The sequence below is a fragment of the Canis lupus genome, chromosome 16 (genome assembly GCF_011100685.1).
Source record: "Canis lupus familiaris isolate Mischka breed German Shepherd chromosome 16, alternate assembly UU_Cfam_GSD_1.0, whole genome shotgun sequence".
In the NCBI taxonomy this organism is placed as follows: Eukaryota; Metazoa; Chordata; class Mammalia; order Carnivora; family Canidae; genus Canis; species Canis lupus.
In genome coordinates, this window is record NC_049237.1 from 7,392,447 (window position 1) to 7,404,986 (window position 12,540).

General features: G+C 41.1%; 1 protein-coding gene across 5 annotated transcripts in view; it reads right to left on the reverse strand.

Annotated features, from left to right (window-relative positions):
• The window catches only part of AGK (acylglycerol kinase), an 80,949-nt gene that overhangs the window by 50,979 nt on the left and 17,430 nt on the right, over positions 1–12,540 (reverse strand). For all 5 annotated transcript variants that reach the window (XR_005371229.1, XR_005371230.1, XM_038559379.1 and 2 more), the window contains exons 3-4: positions 4,398–4,437; positions 1,263–1,342 (exon numbers count right to left, since the gene is read on the reverse strand). Coding sequence is in view for 3 of the 5 variants with exons in the window: in XM_038559379.1 (XP_038415307.1) it covers positions 1,263–1,342; positions 4,398–4,437 (120 nt within the window). In the remaining 2 variants the exon portion in view is untranslated. The remainder of the gene's footprint in view (positions 1–1,262; positions 1,343–4,397; positions 4,438–12,540) is intronic.

The window sequence follows — 12,540 nt, forward strand, 5'->3', positions numbered from 1 at the left end:
AGCCTTCAAGGTCTCTTTTATTCACTTCTCCAACTGAATGAGAATAGTAACTAATATTGAAACTTTTTTTTTTTTGCTTATGGTACTTTTTAAAAATTTATAGACTTTATTTTTTAGAGCAGTTTTTAAGTTCAGAGTAAAAATGAGCAGAAATTACAGAGAATTTCCACGGACCCTCTGCCCTGCTACACACACATACAGCCTCCCCCACTTTCAACATTCTGCACCAGGGTGGGACCTTGATACAATGAACATAAACACATGATTATCCACCAAAGTCCCAACTCTTCTTTACACCTAAATTCCCACAATTCCTTCACACAACTTTTCCAGGCCAGCTAGAGCAGGTCACAGACTGGCCGGTGACACAGCAAGGAACATCACTAGTTACTCCTAAGGCTAGGCCCCCGCCCCCCTGGGCCATTTCCTCAGTCAGGAAGACTAAGTGTTCTCCCTCTGCTGACCTCTAAGATCTAGATCAAGACTCATTCCTTTTGGAAAGAATGTTTCTGACTTCACAAGCCTATCAATGCTCTAGGTTACCATGGAACATCCTGGACAGAGAAGGCCCAATTTTTTTTTTAAATATATTTTGTTTGTTTATTCATGAAAGACACAGAAAGAGGCAGAGACATAGGCAGAAGGAGAAGCAGGTTCCCTGCAGGGAGCCCGATACAGGGACTCCATCTCACTACCTGGGGATCATGACCTGAGCCAAAGACAGATGCTCAACCACAGAGCCATCCAGGCACCCCCAAGGCTCAATTATGTAGATCACAACAGCAGGAGCTGTCACAAGCAGGTAAGATTCACTTGAGAGTATTAATTCTGGGAATTTTTTTAAGATTTATTTATTTACTTATTTGGGGGGTGGGGCAGAGGAAATGAGTGAGAGAATCCTAAAGCAAACCACCCCCCCAGCACCCCACCCCATGCAGCCCAACACTAGGGCTCCAACCCAGGACCCTGAGATCATGACCTGAGCCGAAACCAAGAGCTGGCCACCCAACCAAATGAGCCATCCAAGCGCCCCTAATTCTGGAATTTTTATTAAACTTCAATTAGACAAGTTTGCTAAGCATCAGTTAACTTTACAGTTATAGCTCATTAACCGCTCTTTCTCCATTACAAATTAATCTCATTGCTAAACGAGTACTGAACCTACTTTTTCCAATTCCATGCAATCCAACTAGCTGCCTGATATTCTGTGACTTTCTCCCCCCTCAGGAAAACTTTATGTGACAAACCACAAACTGAACTACCCTCTGCAAGCTGCAGGATTGAGAAACACCGTTGCCTTCTTCACTTGTGCATTGGGAGGAATGAGTTGATTGCCAAACACCTAGGAAGGAAGAAAGGAAAGTTTTCAGCAAATGTCTTTTATATTCAGTTAGTGATTACATATATTCTTTCATTACAAAGAAATCTACTTCCAGAAGACATGGTATGTACCCTGGGGGTTAAAATATCCTTTCATAATTTCATATTGACAAAAATACCATGAACCATCACCAAGTCTACCATTATTTAATGATAATCAGCTAAAATTTTTATAATAATAATAATTTTTTAAAAACCTGCTTCATCTACTAGAGATAGGTAGCTTTTCTTTTCTCTACAAGACATGGCTATGCCTATTATAAACACATAACCAGCAAGGCCACAGTCTATCAAAAGGGAAGTTTAATCCAACTGTCCTTAGTCTTCAGAATAATATAACCTTTTTCTCCTTCAATTTATTACTAAAGCTTATTCATAAAGAACCTTTGTGTTACCAATTAATCTTCACACATATAAAAAATAAACCTAATAATCTATTTGCCTCCTCCTCTTTACAGCCTTATATAACTTGATAAGTAAATAGCATCAACTAGGGGATTAAGGAGGGCACTTGTGATGAGCACTGGGTATTGTACGGAAGTGATGAATCACTACATTCTACTCTTGAAACCAATTTTACCATATATGTTAACTAACTAGACTTTAGAGACTTGAAATAAATAAATAATAATAATAAACAACATCAACTGGCAAGGGAAGGAAATATAATTAATATTTACTAAGCACCTAGTATTTGCCGCTCTCCTGCACATTATTCTTAGCTCTCAGAAACTTAGGAGGTAATTAAATGTCCTCATTTCAAAAGTTTAGAAAACCAAGATTCAGAAAGATTAAGTCCCTCAAAGTCACATAGTTAATAAATTATCAGCCTAGTATTTATATCTAATTCCAAAACCCCAACTTCTACTTTGTCAGCTCTGAGAATCAGTTAAAGGAGGTGCAGAGTCAAAATAGGAACGAACGTGAGCACTGCTAATCCACCTGGACTGGGGAAGGCCACCAAACAGAAAGAAGTAGGAAAGCACCAGAGTCAAAATGTGGAGTCTTTGATGGTGGGGAGCAGGTCACGGCCAAGGAGGCAGGACTCCGGTATGGAAGCACAAAGTAAAGACAGGAGAAAAAAATGAGCTCTACCATGATTTTTATGAAGTGGCCCTTTTATTAAGTGACCACCACCTCCCTGACAGTCCACCGGAGAGCCGTTCTCACCACGGTCTATTTCTTGCTTTAAAAAAATACACTTTTTCTGAATGCTTCAGGAAGATATCCTGTTTCTTTGTGAAGATTTCTGGTACATTATAATTTCTACTCTGTTGTCACTTTTACTGAATTCAACCTTAATATTTTGCTGCCAAATCTCCAAACACTGTAATGTGTTCTTTTGTTATCCGTACTTCTGGAATGTAGCCAGAAATTATTCAGTTAGCCAGTTTCTCTGACCTACCAGAGTCCAGATCTACAGTTCCAGATTATTCTCCTTTGTCCTGGTTTCCTAGTCTCTACAGTTCTTATTTACCCGCAACTCTCAGCTCAGGTTTATGGTGCGTTAAGGAGCTTACATAAGACTACAATGAGTTGAGTTTATGTGAGATTAAAAAAAATCATTCTTTTAAGAATTTAGTCTGTAAACGGAAGCCATAAACAGGAAAAGTAAGTAGAGTAGGCTCCAAGGATGAATTTACTTCCATTTGCCAGATGGAAGGGGCTCCATGGGTGCTGAGAAGGAAAGAACTAGAGGCAGGGGAAGAGGTAAATATACAAGAGCGAGCAGCAAGAAGAGGAAGAGTCTCTGAGAAAGGACAAGATGGCACTCAGAGCAGAGGGAGGAGGCATTTCCTTCACAAGGAGAGGACCCTGCGACACTCTTCCTTAGGGAGACCAAGAAAAGGTTCCCCTCCCAAGCTTTGCCAGTGGGGATCACTGCTCCTTGGGGTGGGGATCATTCATTTTCTTTTTTAAAAATAAGGATTTTATTTATTTATTCATGAGAGACAGAGAGAGAGAGAGAGGCAGAGACACAGGCAGAGGGAGAAGCAGGCTCCATGCAGGGAGCCCGATGTGGGACTCGATCCCAGGTCTCCAGGATCACACCCTGAGCCAAAGGCAGATGCTCAACCACTGAGACACCCAGGCTCAGGATCCCAGGATCATTCATTTTCACAACAGCAGAGACATAGGAGATAAACAAATGGAAAAGTAATCGAATTCTTAAAACACAGATTTAGAAGAGTCAAATTGCCACCAAAGTGAAGAATGTATTAATAGCATCTATTGTCATCATCATCCATGGAAGCATTTTGGTAACAAACCTGAGGTCTGTCACCCACCTCCTTTCACTAAATACATCAGACCTTTGTCGTTTTTTACTTCAGGTTTCTTTTTTGGTAGTTCTGATATTATAAGCTTAAATGACATACAACAAAAAAGCAACTCGGTTGTGGAAATTCACCTGCAAGGCATAACATATAAACTTGGAGAGAAAGAACAAAAATGTGGTCTTAAACTCAGAAGGATTTATAATTCAGCTATAATTAATACAGCCAGATACATGAATATTTAAGCACAGTATCATGGGCCTGGGAGAACAATGCACACGTGGTATGAATCGACTGCTGAACAGACAGGCTTTAAAAATATGAATCAACAGCTTTAAGAAGATTTGACTTTAAGAGGTAACACCTGTTCCGAACGGAAATCCTTGGGGGTTATTGGGATCAGGGAAGACTCAAGGCTCGGCCCGATCTTTAAGGACAACCACCGACATGAACAAATTCCCAGAGCTCCAACCAGCCCGTGTATGTGTTCTTAGGACTAATCCAGAAGTAAACAAGTCTAAAGGGGTGGGCGTTAGAACTGCTCTTCACCAGATGGTTAACTTCCTCACGTTCTGTTCAGAGCTGGCTCTCCGCCTGACTCATCCCCTGATAGTAGGGGAAAAAAAAAAAATCCGAAACTGCACTGATGCAAGGCACCATGCAGGTCCCCCAGAATAGCTGGAGTTTTCTGCACAATGGAGATAAAGCGGGTTTTAATTTTAGCATGCTAAACGACATTACCTGAGCTTCTTGACAGGCCGCTCTCCTTAGCAGGTTGTCACTATCAAAGTAAACAAAGAGAATGAATATTAGCTTTAATAAGCAGGTTAAGATCCAAAAAAATAAAACTTTTCTTTTTTAAATAGGCACAACTCTTCTCTATGAAATATCCAAATGAAAATTTGTTAAAGACCTGTGACAAATCACGGATACACGTGAAAAGTACTGAGTGATATCCATGTTAGGTATCCCTATAGAATGGTAGGCAAAATACCCTCCCTCCAAGATGTCGACATCCCCATCCCCAGAACCTGAAAATATGTTACCTCACATGCAAAGGGGGTTTACAGACGTGATTAACTTTAGGATCTGGAGATAGGAAGATAATCCTGGATTATGTAGGGGAGCCTAACCTCATCATAAGGGTCCTTATGCCTTATGCCTTTAAAGCACAGAAAACTTTCCTGGCTGAGATCAGCAGCAAATGTGACCGTGGAAAAAGTGCCAGAATGGTGCAAGCCTGCTGGTGCTAAGGACGGAAGGAGGCCTCAAGTCATGGAATGGGAGTACTCTCTAGAAGCTGGAAAAGAAGGAAATGTTTCTCCTCTAGAGCCTCCAGAAGGAATGCAGTCCTTGTCAACACCTTGATTTTAGCCCAGTAAGACCTGTGTTGGACTTGGAACCCACAGAACCATAAGTTAATAGATGCGTGTCGTGTGAAATCACGAGGCTTGAGGGAATTTGTTAGTGAAGCAACAGAAGACTGATGCACATATACTGCATTTTTCTTATCCAGTGGAAATTTCTCAGGTCATTTGCCAGAAATAAATTTGATGTTTAGTTGCTACTGCTACTGTGTTATCTAAATCTCTTATTTTTTTATATCACTGATAGACACTCAATTATAGCACAAGTGAGAAATTTTGGTATGGGGTGAAATTTTGCTTGCAAAATGAAAACATTTGATCAGAAAAATGTTCGTCTATGTAACATAAAGGTTCCTAAAGTGTGTTTATGCCATTTATACTGTAAGAACACCTTAAATGACTGATTGCCCACCAGGTGCCAGAATCTTCTCCTCAAAAGAGTCAACTCTAAGGCATGTTGCTGGCATTGCTAAGATAGTAACTTCGACCTGGTTAATGATGGTTAAAACAATAAGCCAATAAACAATTTATAGGAAAGAATTAAAAGGAGAAAAGGGTTCTTTTTTAAATTATGGCACAGAGCAGTCAGTTTTAACAAGAAAGCATCAAGTGTGGGGAAGGATCACTGCTGCCCATCTGTGGGCATTTACTCAAAGAATAGGAAAACACTTAATTCGAAGGGGATACATAGACCCCCTAGGTTTATACAGCAGCATTATCAACAATAGCCGAATTATGGAAATAGCCTAAGTGCCAATCAATTGATGAACAAAGAGGATGCTGTATATATATTATATATATATACACACACAATGGAATATTATTCAGCCATTAAAAAGGGTGAAATCTTGCCATTTGCAAGGACATGGATGGAGCTAGAGAGTATAATGCTGAGATAAGCCAGTCAGAGCAAGACAGATACCATAGGATTTCACTCATCTGTGGGATTTAAGAATCAAAACTAGAAAAGGGAAAGAAAAGAGAGAGAAATCAAGAAACAGACTCTTAACTACAGAGAACAAATTGATGGTTACCAGAAGGGAGTTGGGTTGGGGGATGGGGTAATAGGTGTTGGGGATGAAGGAGGGCACTTGTGAGGAGCCACTGGGTGATGCATGGAACTATTGAATCACTCTACTGTACACCTGAAACTAATAGAAAGAACACTACATTAACTATACTGGAATTAAAATTTAATTTAAAAAATACTGCCCGTCTGAAACCTAAGAACAACGTTCTATTAAAATTATAATGACACCATACCTCAAAAGTGCATGCTGTTCTATAATAGACATTTTAGGGAGACTAATCCCTTGTGAAGACAAGTCCACAAGCCACTTTAACTGCCAGGCTCCCCACCTGACTGAGTGATGTTGCCCCACTACTACCCTGGAGGCAAAGGAGAGGTACATAAGCTTTTCTCTCTTCCGCCACCTGAGATTCACAAATATGCATGTTTTGCATTTCTATCCAAATGCTCTCTGTCAACTGCTCTCAGGGAATCATCAACAATTACATAGATTTTACACACGCACAGACAAGATGAGGCTAATTAATTCAAAGTACAGAGCAATAAAATATTTAAAGATAATTAACATGTCAACAACCCTTTATAGGTGACTTTGACCCCTCACATTCATGACCTCTATACAATAAGGTAAAATACTAAATTCTTAGTAACCACTAGATCACCAAATAAAACTAGTCTCCTAGTAGTAACCTGAGCATTGTCACCAGATCCTCTTATACTAAACTAATCCTCAATCCAGCTTCCACACTGGCCCTGGAGGTACCACTACCACCACAAGGAACCACACAGAACTGTGCTCCTCCAAACAATGCCTGTATTTTTCCTATAGATAAACAACCTGTGCCTCCAGTTCTCTTCTACGATGAACATATCCTAAAGATTATTCCATACAAGCCCTCCATACTGCTACGAAAGCTACATACCTGCCTGTTCATTCCTGTCCATTTCCCCCAGCTGGCTCCTCCCCTCCAACTAGGGGCAGGCCTCTGAAAGTGCCAGGCTCCTCTGGGTCTTTAGTAACACACCACCTTCCTTACTGCATTTCAGCCACACAGATTCCTGTGGGCCTAGATGAAAAGAGAATGGCCCCAAATACACACAATAGAGCACCTTGGATCACTTTTTCCTAAATTCTTTCCGGATAGAAGTAAAATTTTGAATGTTAACTTGTGATTAAGTATGTAATTAAAGACTTCAGTTCTCTTGAGCTTGCTAATACTCCTTGATTTATCAGAGTGCTATTCAAAAATCAAAAGATTCCTTTAAAATTAATTCCCTGGATTTTAATGTGCCAGATGGAATAGGCTGTCAGTGCCACCTGTGAGAAAGCTAAACTATGTACCAATTTAAATTCTACAAAAGAAAATCTCATTATAATCATACTTAATTTTTTTAAATATCAAAAATGGTATTAGCCATCTTGATCTTGCTCTCTAAACCAAGGTGTTTCTAAAAATCAAACATATCCTCAAAGAAAAAAAGATCTCTCCCATTGATATAGTCTGATGGTCTATAGCCAGTTCTGAAAACTATTTCAAAAAAGAAATTCCAAAAATGTTTCAAGAAAGGCAGCTTTCTTTTGGAATAAAAGAGAAAATAAGTTGAAATTCAAAGAGCAACTCCTAGGTGTCAGATACTAGGACAGTTTTTCTCAAATACCTTTAACCTTTGTAACAGCCTTGCAAGACGGGCATTCTCATTTTATGTATGAAGAAGTTAAGGCTCAGAGAAGGAAAAGACTTGCCCAAATTCACCATATTACTCAATAGTAGACTAGAATTCAAACCCATGCTTACTTGACCCTGAAATACATGCTCTAATGTTTTTTCTTAACTTCAGACAATACTGATTGTACAACGCTCGTTAGCATATACACTTTATAGCACATTCATTAATCACATTACTTCTTAATCTCATCTAATTTTTAAAATTTACATTCATACAATTTTTTTAATAAGTTCAAGTGCAACTACCCAGATTTGGTCCTGACCCAAAGCAGCTTAGGATCTAGTGGCAAGAACAGCAAGTATCAGTGATAAAATAAAAGATGTGTTTCTTGACAAATGAAGTGCCAGGCACTCTGCTGGGCATCGAGGATATACTGATGAATAAACCCAAGATTCCCCATCCTCATGAAGTTTACAGTTTAGAAGGGAAAAAAGACAATCCAACAGGCAGTCATAATGTGATGTGACTTTTATGTGTTCCATAATGGGGGCCCACTTAGGAATAGCTAACCTAGTCTTGGGGGAATTAGAGAAGGCATTTTATCTTTTTTTTTTTTTAATATTTTTTTAATTTATTTATGACAGTCACACACAGAGAGAGAGAGAGGCAGAGACACAGGCAGAAGGAGAAGCAGGCTCCATGCACCGGGAGCCTGACGTGGGACTCGATCCCGGGTCTCCAGGATCGCACCCTGGGCCAAAGGCAGGCGCCAAACCACTGCGCCACCCAGGGATCCCGAGAAGGCATTTTATAGGAAAGGACAGTGAAATGTAAATCCAGGGGGAGAAATTAGAAGTGGCAGGGCAAAAACAGGGAGGAGAACATGGGCAAAGGAATAGACTGTAGGAAGCTGAGAGGACAGGCCCATACAGGAAATTGAAAGTAGCTCAAGACAGCCAGAGGCAGCCTGCCACGGAAGAAACCATACAAGAGGAGGGCAGGGACCCAGCCAGGCCATCAGTGGCCTTTTAAGCTATTTAAGGAATTGGGATTTTACCCCAAGGGCCGTAAGAAACCACCAGAGGGTTTTAGAAAGATCTGTGATGTTAGAAGGACTACTCTGGTTGCAGTGTGAGGTTGGCCATGGTCAAGGCAAGACGATCTAGGGAGACCAGGGTGGGTTCTTCGGGAACGCAGGTGAGGGATGCTGACATAATGACCCCTGGAACCAGGATCGAGGAGAGGACAGAGGCAACTGGTATTTAGGAGGCAAACTTAAGGGCTGACCTGTGGGGACTGAAAGGAAGGGAGGGGTCAAAGGCAGTGTCCACATTCTTCTGCTGAGCCCTTGGCAGAAGGTGGTAACACTCAGAGACAGAAGACAGTACGAAGTACAGGTCCAGGAGGGAGGAAGCCAGGGTTTGTTCTGGATCTGTAGATCTGAGACAACGGTGAGTCCAGGTGGAGGTGTCCAGGGGACAACTGGAAAGACATGTCTGGAATTCCAGACAGTGATCCTGACTAAAGATACATGTGGTAATAGTGGGCTGAGAGCGGAGCGGATTATCTACATGAAGAGACAGGAAGCAGCAGGAAGAGATGCTCTGAGTCCTGGGATAGACGACAGAACACCAGATGAATCTTAAGTACACTGATACTGCACCTCACCTGAAAACCAAAGAAAAATGTGCTGAGGGGCTCCTGGCTGTCTCAGTCAGTGGAGCGTGTGACGCTTGATCTTGGGGTCATGAATTTGAGCCTCGAGTTGGGTGCAAAAAAAAAAAAAAAAAAGAAAAGAAAAGAAAAGAAAAGAAAAAGAAAAAGAAAAAAGGAAAAGGAAAGAAAAAGAAAAATGTGGTGGATAACTGAAGAAAGAGATTAAAAATCACTTCCTTATCCCCCACCTTGCCCTCGATGCTGCCTCCCTCCCTCTCGGCAGGCTGCACGTTTTGCTCTTCCTAGAACACACAATGAGTTTCACCCCTGCAGGGATCTGATTGTTCTAACCTCTCTCCCTTTTAAAAACTAGAAGGCCAAACACAATACCACCCACCCCCTTACCTACCCCCCCCCCCCCCACAGAACTGCTTGTCTTCTCTTTTTTCCTTCATTATAACTGCCTGGAATTCATGGATAATTCACCATTTTCTCTTCCACAGTACACAGCACAGAGTCTTGTAGATAAAAGGTTCTCAATAAATAACTATTTAATAAGTAAGTGGCAAATGTTTGAACAGGAGAGATTGACTCACGGTGCTCATGGGCAGACTTTGTCCTGCAGGAAAAAATTGAAGGTGATTCTTTGTAGGAGTATCTGGCATTCTCGAACCAACGGATCACTTGGGATAGTTTTTAATTGTGACTGCCACCAAAGGGCAAGAGAAGAAATGGCTGTGGTGCAGCAGAGGATGAAGGAAGACCTAGAGCAGTCATGAAAACCTGACCGGATTAAGACCCACGGGTATGTATGTGTGTTCTGGGAACAGGGTAATAGAATCAGTACCATGTAAAAAGCTCAGTGAGGAACCCCTTTTGGTATACCAGGGAGCACCACCAGAACTGCCCCAGTGGCTGAGTCTGGTATCACAGAAATTCTAGACTGTTAATCGGTCAAGAACGTGAAGGTGAACCCAAGACCCTGTTACCAAAAAAAAGAAGTACTGTATATAAATTCTGAGCCCGTGCTCTTTCTACTACATCATGCTGCCTCCCAAGAGAATTGAAGTTTAACACAATTTAAAAGGTAGTTGCAAAAAAAATTAAAAATAAAAATAAATAAAAATAAAATAAAAGGTAGTTGCACTGGGGTACCTGCATGGCTCAGTAGTTGAGCATCTGCCTTTGGCTCAGGTTGTGATCCTGGGGTCCTGGGATTGAGTCCCACACTGGGCTCCGTGCAGGGAGCTTGCTTCTCCCTCTGCCTGTGTCTCTGCCTCTGTGTGTCTCTCATGAATAAATAAAATCTTTAAAAAGTAATAAAATAAAAATAAAACACAGTCACATCAAAAAGGGTCCCTGAAGATCTATCTGCTCAGTACTAAAATGCAAGTTCTTTGACAGAAACCAGAAGCTTCTGGATTAGAAAATGAAAAAAATCTGCTGATGTCACTCTGCCTGAGGCTTTAAAAGAATACGAACATGCCTGCTACCACAGGAAATGGGATGCTCACAATTTATTCAGAGCCATATGGGTTTTATTTATTACTTTGGGACTGCAAAATAAGATAAGTTGTTATTTCAATAACAACTTTACATGGAAAGAAAAAAAATCATATTGATCCATCTTATTTCCCAAAAAAGATATTTCCCACTACAGTCTAGAGGCAAATTGTACAGCAATTTCTACCACCGGCTTTTCCCTTGGTGCACGCAAACCCAGTTTCCGCTTCGCGCAAAATGGATTTCAAGTTTAGATGGTTATAACAACTACTTCAACTTATCTGAGCTTCCTAGAATAATTAATCATGATATCACCAGTGGCAGGGCCCACGGGTTGTCCACCTAACAGCCCGGATGAAGTGGAAATGAAAGCACAGGCAGAAAAGAACCTTAGAGAAGAGATTCTCTTGTGTGCAGAGCAGGGGAGCTTTGTCAAGTATGCGTCACCCTACACCCCAACTCCTGATCCAAATACATAAAGACTGTCACAGTGAGGAACGTCACACATGGGGAAATACTGCTCATCTCTGCCCAAGAGAAAGCCTTGTCACCAAGCAGGAAGACATGCAGCCTACTGCAGAAGCGTGCTGGATCTCCTGGGCCTGAAGAATGCTCAGTCGAGAGAAGTAAATGGATAGTGTGATAGGCTACACACTCTAGGAGAACAATAAAGACGTTAATGGCTTTTGGAAAGGATTTTAGGGCCTTCTGGTCTGGTCCTTCCACTGAACCAGAGGATGATGTGCCTTCTTGTTCACCAGGCCTCTCCATGATGTGCTATCTGCTACTTTAGAAATTTGTATCTTCTCACCTCTCCCAACTACAATGCGATAAAAAAGTTCCCTAATGTCAGGAAAGTATCAAGGGTCAAGAAGAAGTCTTATAACCATACATTAAGTGGTGACTGTCTTCATTTCAGTGCCCCTTAGAGTGCATAAAAGGAGAGAGAAAATAAGAAGTCAGGCAAGCAATCGCAAACATCAAAATTCTGTCATCCCTGTTGCGGATGGTGAAGTTTAGCAAAGGAAAAACAAAGCTAAGTATACCACCAAATGTAAAGGACAAGTGCAGGGCGCCACTTCCATCCAGGCTAGTGAAAAGTACACCACACTTGCATTCAGGAATTTTGAGGTCTAACGGTACCTCTGGATGGACTGCTTTACTTGGTGGTATATTTAACAATATACAAGGATCAACATTTTTTCTTCCTTTTTTTTCTTTTAACACTTTCAATAACAATATAAAGCAAGCCAAGGGCATAATCCCCAGACTGTATTTACTAATACAGGAAAAGGAAGAGGTGTCCGTCACTCAAGTCCACAGGGAACAACAATGGGTAACTCAGCACTGAAATTAAAAATCTAGTGAAAATAGCTACTCCTTTAAGTTACACACAAGGTGGGGATCCCTGGTGGCTCAGCAGTTGAGCATCTGCCTTTGACTCAGGTTGTGATCCCGGTTTCCCGGGATCGAGTCCCACATCAGGCTCCCTGCATGGAGCCTACTTCTCTCTCTGCCTTTGTCTGTCTCTCTGTCTCTCATGAATAAATAAAATCTTTAAAAAAATTTTTAAATGGAAATGAAAAGTTACAAGGTACTTTCATCTACTTATGTAGGAAAAGGAAACGCAGAAAACATTGCATGGAGGTTAGGTCAGCTG